Genomic DNA, 20,102 nt, shown 5'->3' with positions numbered 1-20,102 from the left:
TCCAGCTCGATTATTCCGGAGGATCTTCACTTACACCACAGCTCTGCTGCTGCCAGGCCTCAGGGGGGGTCGTTAATATCTCTCAGCCCAATTTTATGACCTCAGATTCTTCTGAGCTCTCAGCTGGAAACTCCCTGCATGGCAGGACTGCGAGAACTCTGTTAAAAAGTGGATTTTGTTATGCAGCACAGTTTTCTGTACTGGAAGTACAATGGCACCATCCAAGTCATGCGAATTTTGAATGCCAAGCCGAATCTCCACAATAATTTTGATATTGATCTTCCAGCATCTCCTTAACTGAAAAAAAAAAAAAAAAATCAATTCATGAATCACTTTGACATCAAAGACTTGGAAAAAAAAATAAAAGATAACCTAAGAAAATAAAAATATAAAGCAGCCCTGGAACATTTTCTGTCATTTTTCCCTCCTTGCAAGAGGATTCAATTCAAGTCACTGTGGATTTTTTTTTTTTTTTCTCCTTGTGTTTAGGTTGACATTTAAAGGTACCTCAGTTGAAGCAGACAGGAAACTCTCTAATGGTGTGGCTGTTATTAACATTAATAACACCACTTCCACTGCCTTATTTATTTTCCACTGTTCTTTACAGCACATAAAAACCTCTTAATTTTACCTCATCAAAACTTGCCTCTTTGAATGATGCCGTTGAAACTGTTTAATGAGTCACCCTGTTTTGAACGTTGCCTTCTGAAGAATAATTTAAAGGGAAGTTTTAATTAATTATCACGTGGAGCTACTTCAGCTCACGACCGCTCAGAATGATCTTAAATTCTTGGGTTTTTTGAAAAACAGGCACGACAGGTTTAGCTACAAGTGTGTCCCTTGCAAACATTCGGTGATTTTCAACTGCTGATGGCTGGAATTCTGGGGTTTATTTAAGAAATCCACTCAAATCACATTTAACTTCATCAAAAGTGTCCTGGGTGGGGTTGTCCTTATCTCAAAGTGAATATTGGGTTGGCTGTGGTTGAGGTTTATATTTTTAGACACTTTTAAAAGGATTGAGTATAAATGAGGGAGAATCTGGAGTCTTTTAGGTTCACTTGGGCTTTCAGGATTTAAAAGGGAAAGAGATGGAGGGAGGCTTTTCACATGGAAAAATACAGACAGGGGAAAATGGTTTTACACTAAAAGAGGAGAGATTTAGATTGGATTTGGGGAAGGAATTCCTGGCTGGGCTGGAATTCCCAGAGAAGCTGTGGCTGCCCCAGGATCCCTGGGAGTGTCCAAGGCCAGGTTGGAGCAGCCTGGGACGGTGGGAGGTGCTCCAGCCCAGGGCACGGGATGAGTTTAAAGGTTCCTTCTGACCCAACCCATTCCACAATGATTCTCCGATTCCATCTTTCAGCAGCAAAGGAAAACCAGGTTTGTTTGGGCCACACAAACCTTGATTAACCCTGATAAATGAGTGCCCAGCTTTCCTCTGTGCACAGATGAGACCCCAAGTGGCCTGAACCCCCTGGAACACCGATTTACCCCTCTAGACACATCCAAGGACAAAAATCCTGATCCTTTTTTTTTTAGCCAAGTTCTGTAGGATGAACTTGAACTTCAGTGAAAAGAAACTCTTAGAAGCTTTTTTTTTTTTTTTTCAAGCTACACAGCCAGAGCACGAATTTAACTGCAGAACTTAAGCACATCAGCACATAAAAAGCCAAATGTGTTAGGGCTTGACATTTGAAAGGACTGGAAAAATGCAGGTGCTTGGAAATTGCTGTGTGGATTATCCTTCTGCTCCAGCTAACAGCCAAGTTGTCTCTTTTGTGCCTGGAAGTGCCTCACTGAGTGCAGTTAACGCGTAAACCCCTTTTGTGATTTATAATGATTTTTTTTTTATGCCCAGATTTGAAGAACAGGCATTAAAATGCTTCATTTTCCCTGCGTAGCTCTCGTGGATTGTGTTGCTGCTGATTTATGCTCTGTTTCTGTCCCTGCTCAGGTGGCTGAGCTGAGTGAGCTTAAATGGATTGAAGATCTGCCTCTCCTCAGGGTACTAAATCTTCTAAAAAACCCTCTGCAGGTAAGAGAGAACCGAAAGTGGGAACGCAAACATGATGGTTTGAATCCTTTTAGCCCCGGTTTCTGTCTGTAGAAGCGGACAGGTCATTTGTCCTGAGTGATCAAAGACAATTCTATCCCGGCTCTTGTGATTTCTAAATTTTGTGTGAATTTTACTGTCATTCCCAATGCCAGAAAGAAGAAAAATATTCAGAGTTTAATTTTTTTCTTGCAACTGCCAGGTTTTGATTGGCTTTTACGAGACTGGTCGGTTGTGGCACACAATGAAATTAGCAGGAACGAGTACCCGAAATAGACTGTTCCTGGTTTTCCATAATCTGAAAGGCTTTTCCTGCTGAGATGTCCTTCTCCTAAGCAAAGTCTGACCAAATCCCTTTCCATTTTTAAATTCCCATCTTGGCCTTTTGAATACTGTGGTTACAAACTTTTGAACAACTCAGCTCTTGCTGCAGCAGCTGAGCTTGTGAAGGGTCAGTTTTGGGCAGCGTCTTGACACCCTTCAGGGTTAAAAAAAAAACATTTATTTTGCCATGTATTAAGGCAAATTTAATTTTAACCGATTGGAATTCAATATTGGCTGGATGAAATTAAACTATTTTTGTCAAAAGGGAAACTTTTTCCCTCAGGAACAAGAAGGTTATTGGCTCTCGGCGATTTTCATGTTGCTCCAAGTCACAGAATTGGATCTCAAGAAGGTTTCAGTGGAAGAAAAGGTAAGCGAGGATCATTTCATTCTGGGAGTTTTCTAAATAAATAATATAAAATCCAGGCTTGAAGATGGAGCCAACCTCCTCCCTCAAAATCCTGCCTGACAGAAATTCTTTTGGATTAGAAACCTTTCCCCGCTCTGGTGCCTTAACCGGAATTTGGTTGCTGTGTGGGCCCAAGCCGTGCTGGAGTTGCTGTATTTCAGGGAATTATCCTTTCAAAACCATCCTTTCAGGAAATCCATCACTCCCACCTTCACCTGTATAAATTTTGGGGTTCTTGTTTAGTGCCAGGCTCTCTCCATCCTCAACATACAGATGATGAGACCAGAGTGGAATTTACCCCAAATACCCAAATGTTCGTCTTGTTGTTTGTCTTATGTGCCAACCCGTTTTCCTCTCAATATAATTTTGAATATATTAATGATTTTTTTTCCCCTTCTCTGTGGACTGTAAAAGTCAGCCTGAGTGACTGGTTTAGACCAGCATTTCACTTCTGAATGGTAAAAGTTTTTGCACAAAGCCCTCTCCTCACGTTATTTTAGGATACCTCCTCTAGCCTCAGGAATTCAAACTGAATTTGGAGGCGCCAGCTCTGTCTCGCTAACACAAAATGGATGTACAGGAGTGTGGGTTAGATCAGGAGTGTCGTTTGGAAGTGGAATTCCTACTTGTCCAACTCGCCACATTTGATTCCCGCTGTGGAATAGTCTCGCAATAAAAGAAATGAACTTCCTTCAGGATCCCTTTGATGTGCACTGTGCTACCAGCCACTAATTCAGAGCAAAGCACCAAACCAAAGCTAAAATTTAGCTAAAATTTAGAGTTTTCCTCTTCCTACTTTCCCCCTTAAAAGTGGGAACGTGGAGTTCTGAGTAGGGAATATTTCCCCTGCCATTTCCCCGCGCTGCTGGCAGATTTAGGCACTGCTGCCACACAGCCGTGGGGTTCCAGGCTGGAAAAGACCTCACGGATTACCTGGTCCAACCTTTCTTGGGAAAAGCACAACCAATACAAAATGGCCCAGCACCACCTGTGCAGCCAAATCCTAAAAGTGACCAGCATTGGTGAATCCACCCCTTCCCTGGGGAAATTCTCACGGAATCCAGAACGGTTTGGGTATTGGGAGGGACCTCAAAGCCCATCCAGTCCCACCCCTGCCACGGGCAGGGACACCTTCCACCATCCCAGCTTGTTCCACGTCCCACCCAACCTCCTCTTGATTATTCCAAAGGCTGGTTGCTCTCACTGTGGAAATTTTCTGTCTTGTGTCCCATTGGAATTGCCCTCAGTCGTTCTTAACCCATTTCTGAGTGTGTGGTGTTAATAACCCCCAAAATACCCAACTCGTTAGTGGCCAGCAGAGCTTTCCACAGGATGGATGGAGGGAATCCTTGGAGTCTGAGTGCTCCCCCTCCCAGGAAAGACGGGAATGCACTGTCAGGAGTTTGCTCACTTTGTTAACGCCCATCCCGTAACAAACGAGTGGCTTCTGTCCCCAAGGATTTGAGTTTGGCACCTTCCACCGGCACTGAGAGGATGCAAATTAATGGGTAATTAAAACCTCAGCAAAACTGCTTTTGCGTCCTAGGTGGCATCCTGTTTTCTTCCCAGGAAAAGGTTGAATACATTAAGGACGGTGAGCCGTGTCTGGCTGCCTTCCATACATCCCTCAAACCCTCCTTCAAATCCCCAGGATCCCAAGCCAAGCCCAGCACAAAATTCCCTCAGGAACACAAAGCCATCCTTATTCCCAGTGATCTGCCAAGCGTTTTGCAGCTGGAAACAATCTCATCACTTCTCCCCCTTCCTTTTCTGCCCCTTGCCCTAAATTTTGGGAGCAGGTCGCCGCCGTGAATAAAGAGGACCCTCCTCCAGAAGTTGTGGCTGCTGAAGATCACAGGCGTCAGGTTTTCTACAACAGCAAGCAGCCCCAGAGAGTCCTGGACAGGTGAGTTCATTTCACAGCTGCTCCTGACGGTGGCACTCAAGTAAAAGCAGAATTTTGGTCACGTTCAGAGGGACAATTTTCCCCAGGAGAACTCCGGCAGGATTCTGTCAGCAGCCTGGAAAGGAGGCGAATCCGATTTGGTTGAAATTGATTACGAAACGAAGCTCTTCGTTCACCTCTAGAGCCTGAGACAGATTGTCCATGGCTCCACTCCCTTTCCTCAATCTGTTGGAGCAGATGGGCATTTGCACCACAAACGAGAGATGCAAAATTCCTCTCCCTACCCAAAGACACTGGAAAAATCCCTGGAGGCAGCAGAGAGCTGGAAAACTTCTCCCTCCCCTTCTGCTGACGCCTTCTCTCCCCGCTGCTGGCATCTTGTTGGGATAAAATGATTTTATTTGTGGGCTTTGGGGCGCATTTCTTGTTCATAAGGGGAAATCTCCGTGTTTTACTGGAAGGAGGAGATGATTCCATGAAAAGTATGGAAGGGAGAGGCAGGTGGATGTTCTTTTTCCATTCCCAGGCGACTTCTCCCAGTCTCGTTTCTCCTCTGATAAATGCAATTTTTTTGCTGTTCTGCAGCTGTGTTAGGACATTCTTGGAAAATTCTTCCAAAATTCTGATGGAATACACTATAAATATATGATGTTTGATGATGATGATGATGATGATGATATTGGCTGCAGTGGGCACTGAGATCAACCTTTATGCCCCACACTCTGTTTTGGTGCTGAACTAATTCGTAACTGAGTAACCTGATAGAAAATCCGGGAGTTAGTAACTCAGAAATTTGTATTTTTATTGTGACTCTTTTCTGGGAATTTTCACAAAAAACAGGAGCCTTCCCAGTAGTGACAACAGCTCTGAGAATTCTCCTAAAAACAAAACCCCGAAGATTTATTTGTTTTCGCAAGGATGGAGATTTCTTAAAGCAAAAACACAAAATTGGCTTATTTTTCCTCACAAAAAAACCCCAAAGGCATGGATTTTTATTTCCCCCCCCCCTCCCCCCCAGGGCTGTGTTTAAATATTTGCTTAGTGGATTTTGGATTGATGGGGAAAAAAAAAAAGGAATCCTGCCTTCTGCCAGAGGAACTGTGCACACAAACACAAAAAACATCCACCCAGCCTTTGTGGGACTGCCCCAAAAATTGTTAATGATGCCTTGAACGCTGGCCCGTGCTCAGCTGGGAAGCGCTCCAGAGTCATTAATGAAATCTTCCTAATGATTATTGCCTTTTCCACCCTAAAAAATGCTTTTTTGGGACCAGATTGGGGGAGTTCATTTGCGTCTCTCTTTCTCCATCAGGTCATAATTAATTCTGGGTTAGTGATACCGTTATTATCACAAATAAAACCTGAAAACAGAGCAGAAAGTTCTGTTCTTGCCTGCCCTGCGGGCACAAAACATTGAATTTCCTATTCTTTCCTTCCCTCTCTCTCTCAATTTGTGATTTTATCTGTAATTATGTTGTAACACACCAGTAAATATTATGGGTATTTTCCCCTCCTAGAGATGCAGGTGAGGTTTGAAAACATTGCTCAGAGTGACAACAGCTACATGGGGAGCAGAAATTTAATTTAATCTCCATTCTGTTGGGCCAGATGATTTTTTGGTACCTGGCTGTTGAGGAGAAACCCATTCAGAGAAGGACCATGGTTCTTTTTTGAAAATTAAAATAATTAATCATTTGGAACAATTTACCAAGAGTTCTCCACAACTGGAAGGTTTTAAATTCAAATATGATCTCACGGAAGCCCAGGAACTGGGCTGGAAAGAGGAACCAATTTGGGGAATTCCAAGTGGGATGAGGGGAGGGTGATTTGGAACATCAGAATTCTCTGGTTTTGCCTTAAAATTTATTAATCTTTCACAACAGTGCCCACAAAGACAAAGGAAGTTGAATAATGAGCCCAAAACATTTCCAGAATCTTCTTCCAAGCTGTAGGAACTCCCAAACTTTTAGTGCTGAGAACCAAGGAGCTGTGATGTGATGAAGGGCAGGATTCTGGAAATGTTCTCCCTGCTCTCCTGATGAAATTGTAAATCCCAGGAATCTCGGGACGTGGGGAATTGGGAATTTATTGAAGAGAATCTGGATTTTGAGCATGATCTTGTAGAGTGATGATTTATTGGGGCGTTATTGGGTGTAACACGTCCTTGTGGAAGGAAAGATGCCAGAGGAATTCTGCATTTTCCAAGCCTGAAACAGGAACCAATTTGGGGAATTCCAAGTGCGATGAGGGGAGGATGATTTAGATCATCAGAATTCTCTGGTTTGGCCTTAAAATGTATTAATCTTTCACAGCAGTGCCCACAAAGACAAAGGACGTTGAATAATGAGCCCAAAACATTTCCAGAATCTTCTTCCAAGCTGTAGGAACTCCCAAACTTTTAGTGCTGAGAACCAAGGAGCTGTGATGTGATGAAGGGCAGGATTCTGGAAATGTTTTCCCTGCTCTCCTGATGAAATTGTAAATCCCAGGAATCTCAGGATGTGGGGAATTGGGAATTTATTGAAGAGAATCTGGATTTTGAGCGTGATTGTGTGGAGTGACGATTTATTGGGGCGTTATTGGGTGTAACACCTCAATTTTTGTCTGCGCTGTGAACAACATGAGACGGGTTGAAGGGGTGATAAAACTCTCCACAAGGCTTTATAAAAAGCTGCTGGAATTTGATTTTTAGGTGCTTTAATGCCCTCTGGTTTTCCTTTCTGGCAGCACTTTGCCTGGTGCTGATGAATCCTACCCCATGCTGGTGTTACTGGGCCCTCTGGCCGGTGGGAAGAGGCAACTTTCACTCAAAATCTGCAGAGAATTCAAGAATTTCTTCAGATTTGGGTAAGTTCTGCTCTCTGAGCTTAAAAAAAAAAAAACCAAAAAAAAAAAAAAACACCAAAGGATCAACTTTGGAATTGTTGCTGTTTTGGTTTGTGGTGTTTTTATTTTTGTAAAGGAGTTAAAAACGATTTTGTTGGATTTTTTTCTCGTCCCGAGGCTTGACTGCCTGATGTCATCAATGAGAGGAAAGCTATTTAAATTATCATATTCTTTTTAAAGGTGAACAGCAAACAAACGAAAGCAAAACAAGCAAGCAAAGAAATTTTAAAAACCCACAAACCAAAATAGAAGGAAAACAACAAAAACCCCTGAACAAACAAAAAACCACAACAAAAAGTTTAAAAACCCCACAGATCAAAACAGAAAAAAAGCCCAAAACCCCCAAAAAACTCAAAAAAACCCCACAACAAAACAAAACAACAACAAAAGCAAACAAACAAACAAAAAAACCACAAAGCAAAAAAAAAGACCCTAAAACCCAGACTCCCCCATAAAACCCAAATTAAACAAAAAACGCAACCAAAAAACAAACAAACAAAACCCTCCACAAACAAAAAAATCCCCTAAACTTCCAAAAAAACCTCCAAAAACCACCCCCCCCAAAAAAACCCAAAAAAACACAACCGAAAAAACCCAAAAGCAAAAGAAACCCCCACAGACCAAAACAAAAAACCCAAAAAATCCCCAAGAAAACAATAATGAAAAAAAAACAAAAAACCCTCTCACAAACCAAAAAAAAAAAGACCCCAGAACCCCCCAAAATCCAAACAAAAACCACAACTAAAACAAAACAAAACACAAACCAATAAACAAAACCCAAAACACCAAAAAAAAGTTCATAAAACCAGAAACAAACAGAAAAACAGGACCAAAAACCCCCCCAAAAAGCCAAAACCTGAAAAACCTTCTCTGCATTCGCTTATTCCCCGTTTTTTTATAGCACTGATTTATCCATTCATTTTCTTTTTAATTTTATTATGGTATTTCTTTTTTCTTTTATTATTTTATTCCTTTTTTTTTTTTCTTTTATCCGTAAAAATTTCCTTTCCCCCCCCCACCCCTTTCTTTAAACCCATATTTTGGAACTGACGAACAAACTCGACGCCAATTGAAATTTCCCAAACGTTCCGTGGGGCTGTTTCTTTCTTTATTTTTGTTTTCGTTTTTGTTTTTTAAGAGCATTTTCATATTGTTTGTTTTGTCCCCTACAACATCCATGAAGGAGGGGAAAAAACAAAACAAAACAAAACAAAGGGACAGACAGAACCTGAGCAGAGCAGAAAATTGCGACCATAAAAGCCAAGTTGTATTTTTAATTATTCGGGGGAGATTTGAGCGATTTTATGGCTTGAAATTTCAAACATTCCGCTCATTAAAAATGGATTTTATGCAAGATACTCTGGCAGCCTGAACGTAAACATGGCCCTGCAATTAAAAAGGGGCTGGAATGTGTAAAAAATTGCAGGAAATCGAGGGAAATTGGCCCCTCCAACCATCTGGCTCGTGCTCAGCGGTGACCTTTGGAGCTGGGTGTGGTTTGTGTTTTCCCGGGAAAAAAAAAAAATCGGGGAATTTTACAGAGGCTGTGTGGGGACTTACCGCTCTCGTATTTTTGGGAAAAAAGTGCCACCCTCTGATGCTGACACTGAATTTCTCAAAGGTTTCCAGCCCAGCTCCCTGGAATAGATGAGCAGGAATGGCAAGGCAGAAACGAGGAGAAAAATCTGATTTTTAAACAGAGAGTCACTGAATACTTCAGGCTCAAATTGTTACCTGCTGTAATTAGCTGGGTTTTGGGGTTTTTTTCGGGGAGTTTTTAGTGTTTTATCCTGGTGAGAATCTCAGGGAGGTGAGGTTTATCCTCATGGGATGGCTGGGAATTCCTTTCCCTGCCTTTTTTCTCACTTTAATGGCAAAGCAGAAATGAGGAGAAAAAAATCTGATTTCCAAACAGAAGAACCACTGAATACTTTCCGCTCAAATTGTTACCTGCATTAATTAGCTGGGGTTTGAGGGATTTGGGGGAGTTTGGGGGTGTTTTTTTAGCGAGTTTTTAGTGTTTCACCCTGGTGGCTGACATTTCCTTACCTTCCTTTTTTCCTACTTTATTGGCAAAGCAGAAATAGGAGAAAAATCTGATTTTCAAACAGAAGGAGAGCCACTGAATACTTCTCGCTCAAATTGTTACCTGCATTAATTAGCTGGGGTTTGAGGGATTTGGGGGAGTTTTGGGGTGGTTTTTTAGTGAGTTTTTAGTGTTTTACCCTGGTGGCTGAGGTTTCCTTACCTTCCTTTTTTCCCACTTTATTGGCAAAGCAGAAATAGGAGAAAAATCTGATTTTCAAACAGAAGGAGAGCCACTGAATACTTCTCGCTCAAATTGTTACCTGCATTAATTAGCTGGGGTTTAGTGGGATTTTTGGGAGTTTTGGGGTGGTTTTTAGTGGGTTTTTAGTGCTCCACCTTGGTAGCTGTTTATCCTCATGGGATGGCAGGGAATGCCTTTCCCTGTCTTTTTTCTCACTTTAATGGCAGAGCAGAAACAGGAGAAAAATCTGATTTTCAAACAGAATAACAGTCACTGAATAGTGCAGGCTCAAATCGTTACCTGCATTAATTAGCTGGGTTTTGAGGGATTTGGGGGATTTGGGGGAGTTTTGGGGTGTTTTTTTAGCGGGTTTTTAGTGTTTCACCTTGGTGGCTGACGTTTCCTTACCTTCCTTTTCTCCCACTTTATTGGCAAAACAGAAACAAGGAGAAAAATCTGATTTTCAAACAGAACAAGAGCCAGTGAATACTTCTCGCTCAAATTGTTACCTGCATTAATTAGCTGGGGTTTAGTGGGATTTGGGGGAGTTTTGGGGTGGTTTTTAGTGGGTTCTTAGTGTTCCACCTTGGTAGCTGTTTATCCTCATGGGATGGCTGGGAATTCCTTTCTCTGCCTTTTTTTCTCACTTTACTGGCAAAACAGAAACAAGAAAACAAATCTGGTTTTCAAACAGAAGAACAGTCACTGAATAGTTCAGGCTCAAATCGTTACCTGCATTAATTAGCTGGGTTTTGAGGGATTTGGGGGATTTGGGGGAGTTTTGGGGTGCTTTTTTAGCGGGTTTTTAGTGTTTCACCTTGGTGGCTGAGGTTTTCTTACCTTCCTTTTCTCCCACTTTATTGGCAAAACAGAAACAGGAGAAAAATCTGATTTTCAAACAGAAGAAGAGCCACTGAATACTTCCCGCTCAAATTGTTACCTGCATTAATTAGCTGGGTTTTGGGGGGATTTTTGGCAGGTTTTTAGTGTTTCACCCTGGTGGGCAGCTGAGGTAGATGAGGTTTTTACTTCCCCTGCCTTTTATCCCGCTTTTCTCCCCAGTTTCAGGATTGTTTCTCCCCTTCCCCATTAGGGACACGTTTAAAAATTGGATTTCCGAGCACTTTCTTAACCTCACCGTTCAGCCCAGCTCCTTTTCCACGTTTAGGATTTGCCTTTATATCATCCCCAAGCTGACAGAAGCGGGGAAAAATTGGATTCATCATTTCTCAGTCCCAGGCTGCTGTGACAGCTCCAGCTCAGGCCATCCTGGGCCGGGGAGGGATTTATAGCCAAAAATACCACGTGACATTTAACTTTTTTTTTTGGAGGGGTTGTATTTATGGGTTAATCTTTCAAATTTAGGGGTGTGATTTGCTCCTCTTTCTGTTTCTCGTATTTCTTTGCTGCTTAAAAATAAAATGATTTGTAGTTTTCCCTGCTTTCCCTCCCTCTTCCCACTGCTATTCCAGAGCTGCTGCTGGGATTGAAAACAGGTTATTTCTTTGTTATCCCATAAATCTCCCAGGCCCTGTCACACCACCAGGACAGCTTATTTTGGGGAAGTGAACAGACTCGATTATTATTTCATTTCTCAAGGAGAATTTGACGAAATGGAGAAAGCAGTAAGTACCTGACTCCTGTCCTTGTAGCTTTTTCCTGCTCCCACGGTAAACTCAACTTCTCTGTCCAAGTCTGATTTTTTTTTCTTTTTTTTTAATATATTAAGTTTGTGCCTGGTTGTGAATGTTTATTCGCTCTCAGTTGTGTTTTTAAGTTCAGAGACAGAAACCCCAAACTTCTTGTAGATTTGTGCTGCCTTTTCTCCCGTAAATGAATTTATAGAAACCACGAAATTGGCAAAATGGTCAGTGGGGGATATTGAAATAATAGCATAACGTAGAAATAAACTTATTTTCAGGCTCAGATATAGTGTGGGGTTTATTGGTTTTATTTCTTCAAGGTTTTCCAGCACCCCTGCAGGGAATCCCCTGGAAGTTTAGCAAATCTCCCCTAAAGGAGTGAGGTTTCCCTGAAGGATTTCTCCCTCCAGCTCCTCTTTTGCAACAAAACTTCGCCTTGAAAAGCCACAACGGAGCCCATTATTCGTATTTCTACAAAAGGAGGAGCCAGCAGAGCCTGGCACAACCGAGCTGGCCCTTCATGATAGCAATTTTCAAGGAGTTTAATTTTAAAAACGCAAAACAATCCTCTTCCATCGCTCCAGGGCTGCAGAACTTTGAAATGCCTCAGCCAATCCCACGTTCTCCTTGCAGGTGTGCTGCGGTTTCTCCTTTTCCTTGGAATCTCCCATTTTTCCATGGCTTGGCTACGTGGTTTGATATATAATGACCAGAAGGAAGCCCCTTGCTTTGGATTTTCCTTTTCCAGGGGGAAGGAATAACCCCAGGAATGGTGGCAGCGCTTTGTCCTCAGGATTTTGGAATTTGATTCTCCATGGAGAAGGCACAAGCCCAGATATAGGGGCTTTTCTTTTCTGCTGATTTTGGGCTCTCAGTGCCCTCATTAACACTGATTTTGGGCTCTCAGTGCCCTCATTAATGCTGATTTTCAGCTCACAGGGCCCTCATTAATGCTGATTTTGGGCTCTCAGTGCCCTCATGATCACTGATTCTGGGCGCTCAATGCCCTCATTAACACTGATTTGGGGCTCTCAGTGCCCTCGTTAACAGTGATTTTGGGATCTCAGTGCCCTCATTAACACTGATTTGGGGCTTTCAGTGCCCTCATTAACACTGATTTTAGGATCTCAGTGCCCTCATTAATGCTGATTTTGGGTCCTCATTGCCCTCATTAAAGCTGATTTGGGTTCTTGGTGCCCTCATTAATGCTGATTTTGGGCCCTCATTGTCCTCATTAATGCTGATTTGGGGCTCTCAGTGACCTCATTAATGTTGATTTGGGGCTCTCAGTGCCCTCATGATCACTGATTCTGGTCGCTCAATGACCTCATTAATGCTGATTTGGGTTCTTGGTGCCCTCATTAATGCTGATTTTGGGCCCTCAATGCCCTCATTAATGCTGATTTGGGGCTCTCAGTGCCCTCATTAACACTGATTTTGGGCCCTCAATGCCCTCATTAATGCTGATTTTAGGATCTCATTGCCCTCATTAATGCTGATTTGGAGCTCTCAGTGCTCTCATTAAAACTGATTTGGGGCTTTCAGTGCCCTCATTAACACTGATTTGGGGCTCTCAGTGCCCTCATTAACAGTGATTTTGGGATCTCAGTGCCCTCATTAACACTGATTTGGGGCTTTCGGTGCCCTCATTAACACTGATTTTAGGATCTCAGTGCCCTCATTAATGCTGATTTTGGGTCCTCATTGCCCTCATTAACGCTGATTTTGGGCGCTCAATGCCCTCATTAAAGCTGATTTGGGTTCTTGGTGCCCTCATTAATGCTGATTTTGGGCTCTCATTGTCCTCATTAATGCTGATTTTGGGCTCTCATTGTCCTCATTAATGCTGATTTGGGGCTCTCAGTGACCTCATTAATGTTGATTTGGGGCTCTCAGTGCCCTCATGATCACTGATTCTGGGCGCTCAATGACCTCATTAAAGCTGATTTGGGTTCTTGGTGCCCTCATTAATGCTGATTTTGGGCCCTCATTGCCCTCATTAATGCTGATTTGGAGCTCCCAGTGCTCTCATTGACACTGATTTGGGACTTTCAGTGCCCTCATTAACACTGATTTGGGACTTTCAGTGCCCTCATTAACACTGACTTGGGGCTCTCAGTGCCCTCATTAACTATGATTTTGGGATCTCATTGCCCTCATTAATGCTGATTTGGGGCTCTCAGTGCCCTCATTAACACTGATTTTAGGATCTCATTGCCCTCATTAATGCTGACTTTGGCTCTCAATGTCCTAATTAATGCTGATTTTGGGCTCTCATTGCCTTCATTAACACTGATTCAAACAAGAAGAAACTTTCTGGGGAGAGGAGGGGGGAAAATCCAAAGCGATTCACTCACCTGAGGCAGCTGTTCCCCTTGGAACATTTCCTTCGGCATTACCCTCATTCTGATATTTCAGGGCAAATTTCTGGCAACCTACAAATACAGCGGCCACCGCTACGGGCTGGGAAGAGACACGGTGGAATCCATCGCCAGGGAGGGGCTGGCTGCCTGCATCCACCTGGAAATCGAGGTGAGCATCACCACGGGACCATTTCCTCGTGGGCTTTGGGCCAGGCCAAGAGGGAACGGCCTCAAGTTGTGCCGGGGGGAGGCTCAGGTTGGACATCGGGGAAAATTCCTTCTTGGAAAGGGTAATAAAGGATTGGAGCAGGCGGTGGGGGAGCCCCCATCCCTGGAATCGTCCAAGAAACGCGAGGATGTGGCACTTGGGGACGTTGGTCAGTGGTGGCTTTGGCAGTGCTGGGGGAGTGATCTTAGAGGGCTTTTCCAGCCTTGGTTTAGTCAGATTTATCCCTCTGCTGCTGTAGTTTTTTTATAAATTTTCAATTTCTGGTCTATTTTTTCAACTTTCAGCCTCACCAGCACTTCCCATTCCAGCACCTTCAGCTTTCCAGCCACGAGCTTCTCACCCATCTCCACCTTACAGCGCAGATCACCCCTAAAAATAAAAACCTATTTCTCCTTTGCTGATGAAGCCACAGAGGGTTTGAGGCAATATTTGGGGCAGAAATATTAAAAATTGCAATTTCTTTTGAGGGGTTGTTTTCGCCTCGCAGAGGTTTGTCAGGTGCTCTGAAGCTGGGCCACAGAAGGAGACCGAGTCACCAACAAAGTGTCAAAACCCCTTTCTCAGAACCCCAAAAGCTGAAGCTTTTTGTTAATTTTCTAATTAAACTCCCCATTCCCTTGTATCAGCCTTTATTAGCTAGGTAAGGTGACAAAAAGGAAAGACATCGCAAATTTCCTTTCAAATTATTCCTTCCAAATAAGCTCCCTGTAGGTGAGATTCCAAAGTGAGAGGCTCCACAGAGTGCCTGGAATGTGGCACTGAGTAAAACAAATATAAATATGATCAAAAAACTGATTTTCAGTTGAGTAAAACAACAGAGATATAAAGAAATGGAGGACAGTGCTGTGCTATCACAGGATCTGAGCTAAGTATCCTGGGCAAAAACTGATTTTAAATATCATAAAGCACAGGATGATCATTTTATTTGGGAAACTAGTGATCAAAAATCTGATTTTCAGTTGAGTAAAACAAGAGATAAAAAAGAAATGCAGGAGAATGCAGTGCTAGCACAGGATCCTGAGCTGAGCATCCTGGTCAAAAACTGATTTAAAATTTTATAAATTACATTATGATAATTTTATTTGGGATGCTGGTCATCAAAAATCTGATTTTCAGTTGAGTAAACCAATAGAGATAAAAAAGAAATGTAGGACAGTGCTGTGCTAGCACAGTATCCTGAGCTGAGCATCCTGGTCAAAAACTGATTTTAAATATCATAAATCACAGGGTGATAATTTTATTTGGGACACTGGTCATCAAAAATTTGATTTTCAGTTGAGTAAAACAGCAGAGATAAAAAAGAAATTCAGGAGACCGCAGTGCTTAACACAGGATCCTGAGCTGAGCATCCTGGTCAAAAACTGATTTTAAATTTCGTAAATTGTAGGATGATAATTTTATTTAGGAAACTGATGATCAAAAATCTGATTTTCACTTGAGTAAAACAAGAGATAAAAAAGAAATTCAGGAGAGCGCAGTGCTAGCACAGGATCTGAGCTGAGCATCCTGGGCAAAAACGGATTTAAAATTTTATAAATTACATTATGATAATTTTATTGGGGAAACCAGTGATCAAAAATCAGATTTTCACTTGAGTAAAACAAGAGAGATAAAAAAGAAATTCAGGAGAATGCCGTGCTTAACACAGGATCCTGAGCTGAGCATCCTGGTCAAAAACTGATTTCAAATTTCATGAATTACAGGATGATAATTTTATTTGGGAAACCGGTGATCAGAAAAAAAGGGGGAAAAAATGGTTTTCACTTGAGTAAAACAACAGAGATAAAAAAGAAATGTAGGACAGTGCTGTGCTATCACAGGATCTGAGCTGAGCATCCTGGGCAAAAACTGATTTTAAATTTTATAAATTATATTATGATAATGTTATTTAGGAAATTTGTGATCAGAAAAAAAAATGGTTTTCACTTGAGTAAAACAACAGACATAAAAAAGAAATGTAGGACAGTGCTGTGCTAGCGCAGGATCCTGAGCTGAGCATCCTGGTCAAAAACTGATTTCAAATTTCATGAATCACAGGATGATAATTTTATTTGGGAAACTGGTGATTAAAAATCTGATTTTCAGTTGAGTAAAACAACAGAGATAAAAAAGAAATGCAGGAGAATGCAGTGCTCAACACAGGATCCTGAGCTGAGCATCCTGGGCAAAAACTGATTTTAAATATCAAAAAAGCAAGGATGATAATTTTATTTGGGAAACTGGTGATAAAAAAATCTGATTTTCACTCGAGTAAAACAACAGAGATAAAAAAGAAATTCAGGAGAATACAGCACAGGATCCTGAGCTGAGCATCCTGGTCAAATACTGATTTCAAATTTCATGAATCACAGGATGATAATTTTATTTGGGAAACTGGTGATCAAAAATCTGATTTTCAGTTGAGTAAAACAACAGAGATAAAAAAGAAATGCGGGAGAATGCAGTGCTCAACACAGGATCCTGAGCTGAGCATCCTGGGCAAAAACTGATTTTAAATATCAAAAAAGCAAGGATGATAATTTTATTTGGGAAACTGGTGATAAAAAAATCTGATTTTCACTCGAGTAAAACAACAGAGATAAAAAAGAAATTCAGGAGAATACAGCACAGGATCCTGAGCTGAGCATCCTGGGCAAAACCTGATTTCAAATTTCATGAATCACAGGATGATAATTTTGTTTGGGGAACCGGTGATCAGAAAAAAAGGGGGGGGAAAAATGGTTTTCCATTGAGTAAAACAACAGAAATAAAAAAGAAAGGTAGGACAGTGCTGTGCTGTCACAGGATCTGAGCTGAGCATCCTGGGCAAAAACTGATTTTAAATTTTATAAGTTATATTGTGAGAACGTTGTTTAGGAAGTTGGTGATCAGGAAAAAAAAATCAGGTTTTCACTTGAGTAAAACAACAGAGATAAAAAGAAATGTAGGACAGTGCTGTGCTAGCACAGTATCCTGAGCTGAGCATCCTGGTCAAAAACTGATTTTAAATATCATAAAGCACAGGATGATCATTTTATTTGGGAAACTGATGATCAAAGATCTGATTTTTCACTTGAGTAAAACAACAGAGATAAAAAAGAAATGCAGGAGAATGCAGTGCTCAACACAGGATCCTGAGCTGAGCATCCTGGTCAAAAACTGATTTTAAATATCATAAAGCAAGGATGATAATTTTATTTGGGAAACTGGTGATAAAAAAATCTGATTTTCACTCGAGTAAAACAACAGAGATAAAAAAGAAATTCAGGAGAATACAGCACAGGATCCTGAGCTGAGCATCCTGGGCAAAACCTGATTTCAAATTTCATGAATCACAGGATGATAATTTTGTTTGGGGAACCGGTGATTAAAAATCTGATTTTCACTCGAGTGCCTTGGCGTTCACGAGGAGTTTGGGCCCAAAATAAACGCATGCACATCCCCTGGCTCCTGAAGAAATGTACAAAGAACACAACGGCGGCGTGGCGGCGCTAAGAAAACGTTCCTTTGCAACAAACAAGCAACAATTTAACGCTGCTTTTAAGTGCCCGTGGCTCGGCTGATATTAAAAAGCAAATTAATAATTTCATCTCGGGGTAGCTCCAGCTCCTTTTTTTCCCCCCTCGGTTCTGGCGGAGCTGTGAATCACCCTCGCTCTCCGCTGCTGGGCACGTGGCGCGTTCCTTGTCTTGGAGACAGGCCTTAAATTTCCAAAGCAAGAAAAATAGGAGATGAAATCGCATGGAATCCTCAGCCTTCTCCAGCTGTCAGCTCCTGGCCAGAGCAGAGGTTTTAGCGCATAATTTAGGGGATGGAGCTTAATGGAACGCGGTGTTTATTCATGAGGAGCTGAACCCGGCGCCACGGGCCCCGACCATAACTTTTAGCGGGAATTGCCGAAGCAGGCAGCTAAAACCCCCTTTTGTCACTGAAGTTCTGAGATCACACAGGAATTATGCAGAGTTTTGTATCACTGCGGGCTCCGAGAAACAATAATTGTGAGTTATGGGTGGGAATAGAAGGTGCTGAGTCCATTATCTGCCGCGGGGCTCAGAACAAAAGTGATTTAGCACCATTAAAGGAAATTTTAATTATGGGCCGTGGGCTGAGACTGAAAATTTAGAGCTGTTCATTCCCTTTCATCTAGAGTCTATCTTGGGCTGATAAAGGAGACTGACACTGATCTTTAAAAGTTAAAAATCTTGCTGAGCCTACACTTGCAGTCAGAGGGGCTGCTGCAGGTCTGACACCCAGTTCTGGTTTAAATTAAATTAAATGTTTGCAGTGCTTCCCCTTTTGCTCTGGTAGCCACCAGTGCCTGCAGAGCAACTTCCAGACAGTAATTTGGGATAAACACACAGAAAAAAACAACTCAGGGGTTTTTTTTCAACAAATGTTCAATGAGCAGTCAGTTTCAGGAATAAATCCCTTGCACTTCTCTGCTTTATTTTCAAGGAGAAAAAACTCGGCTCTGAGTTCAACAAACATTAAGTTTCAAGAAAAAAAAACAAACAAACAGTTTTTTCTCTGCTTTGTTTTCAAGGGTGTTCATAGCTTGAAAAATACCCACTTTAAACCCAGGTATGTCCTGTTGGTACCAAAGGACAAAGGGAAATACGAGGAACACCTCAGGAGGACGGGATTGTTCAGCAGGCCAGAGATTGAAGAGGCCGTGTCCAGAGTGGACATGTACCTCCAAATAAACCAGGATTCCCCGGGATACTTAGATGCAGTCATCAACACCGGTGAGTTAATTGCTGATTTCCTTTGGGGATAATTAGGAATTGAGAACAGCTGGTGGGAGAATTCTTTCTGGAAAGAATCGCTCTGTAATTCATTCTCGTGACTTAACTTTTGTTGAGGTGGTTTTTTGGGGGGTTCACCAGATTAAATTAGAGCACCGTGGTGGAAAATATTGTGAATTTGTAGATATGGCACTGTCTTGGTTTGGGAAGAAGGTGTCTGCTAAGGAAGGCAGGAGCCTCCCTTGGAATGGAGGGTGTAAACCCCCTCCCTCCAAATTATTACAATTTTGAAACTCAGGGGCTCTCGGGCAAAGATATGGGAATGGGAATAACAGTTCTTTACTAGGAACGTTAAAAATAAAAAATGCTGTAGTACAAAAAAACCCAAACAAACAAAAATAAAGCACTGACAGAATCAGAACCCGACACGCTGTTGGTCGGGGTGTTGGGAGCAGCCCCAATAAATCCTCCTGCAGCACCAGGTGTGGCTCTGTCAGAGCAATGATCCTGGAGCAGGGTGAAGTTTCCCTCTGGAGCTCCAGTGGTGCTGAGCTGGGTCGGGTTCTCCTCTGGCAATGCAGTGCACACAGGCTGTGCTGCTGTTCCCAATCCCAGCTTTTATCCAACTGGGAATGCCGGGCTCCTCCCCTGGCGCGATGGAATTGTCTCCGCCCTCCACTGAGCCTCGACGGCCCATGAACAGCAGATATCCCCTGGTGGCAGGAGGGGTTGTGAGGAAATAAAGAAATCACTTCTGCAACTGTTTTTAACAGCTGGTAACAGAATATTTACTTTTGGTTACATCTTGCATTGCCACCTAAGACACACACTGAGCTTGCAATTTAAATAGGGCCCTAGAGAAATAAACCAGTAGGAAAATATTTAGGTGCACACAGAGCCTGAATTTCAGCTTTTGTTGGATGTGCTGTTTATGAAGGTGAAGGCTTTTCTCCCCAAGAGATGTTAAAAATGTATTTCTGTGCCAGAAAATGCATTTCTGTATTTTCTGGATAAGTTAAAAACATATTTCTGTGTCAAACTCGTGTGATTTGTATCTTTGCACCAGTGAAAAGCTGGGATTTATTCCATTTCTTTTCTCTCTGCCACGAAATGCATTTCCCTCTCTGCAGATGAGCTGGATGAGGCATTCACAGAGCTGGCTCTCCTTGTGAAGACCTACCTGGGCTTGGAGCAACCTGAATCTCCGGACAACATTCAGGGCACCAAGAGCAGGGCAGGTGAAGTAGCTGGGAACTACTGGTTTTATCAGCAGAATATTCCTACTTGTTGTTA

At 42.2% G+C, this 20,102-nt stretch overlaps 1 protein-coding gene across 6 annotated transcripts in view; it reads left to right on the top strand.

Annotated features, from left to right (window-relative positions):
- LRGUK (leucine rich repeats and guanylate kinase domain containing) overlaps window positions 1-20,102 on the top strand; it is a 50,580-nt gene that overhangs the window by 9,548 nt on the left and 20,930 nt on the right. For all 6 annotated transcript variants that reach the window (XM_040063307.2, XM_040063306.1, XM_040063308.1 and 3 more), the window contains exons 8-15: window positions 1,958-2,038; window positions 2,664-2,750; window positions 4,589-4,695; window positions 7,423-7,542; window positions 11,379-11,475; window positions 13,912-14,025; window positions 18,608-18,809; window positions 19,940-20,047. In XM_040063307.2, the coding sequence (XP_039919241.1) occupies window positions 1,958-2,038; window positions 2,664-2,750; window positions 4,589-4,695; window positions 7,423-7,542; window positions 11,379-11,475; window positions 13,912-14,025; window positions 18,608-18,809; window positions 19,940-20,047 (916 nt within the window). The remainder of the gene's footprint in view (window positions 1-1,957; window positions 2,039-2,663; window positions 2,751-4,588; window positions 4,696-7,422; window positions 7,543-11,378; window positions 11,476-13,911; window positions 14,026-18,607; window positions 18,810-19,939; window positions 20,048-20,102) is intronic.

This window comes from Hirundo rustica, chromosome 4, assembly GCF_015227805.2.
Source record: "Hirundo rustica isolate bHirRus1 chromosome 4, bHirRus1.pri.v3, whole genome shotgun sequence".
Lineage (NCBI taxonomy): Eukaryota > Metazoa > Chordata > Aves > Passeriformes > Hirundinidae > Hirundo > Hirundo rustica.
The sequence above is the reverse complement of the archived record's forward strand: the minus strand, read 5'-3'. Positions and strand labels throughout refer to the sequence as shown.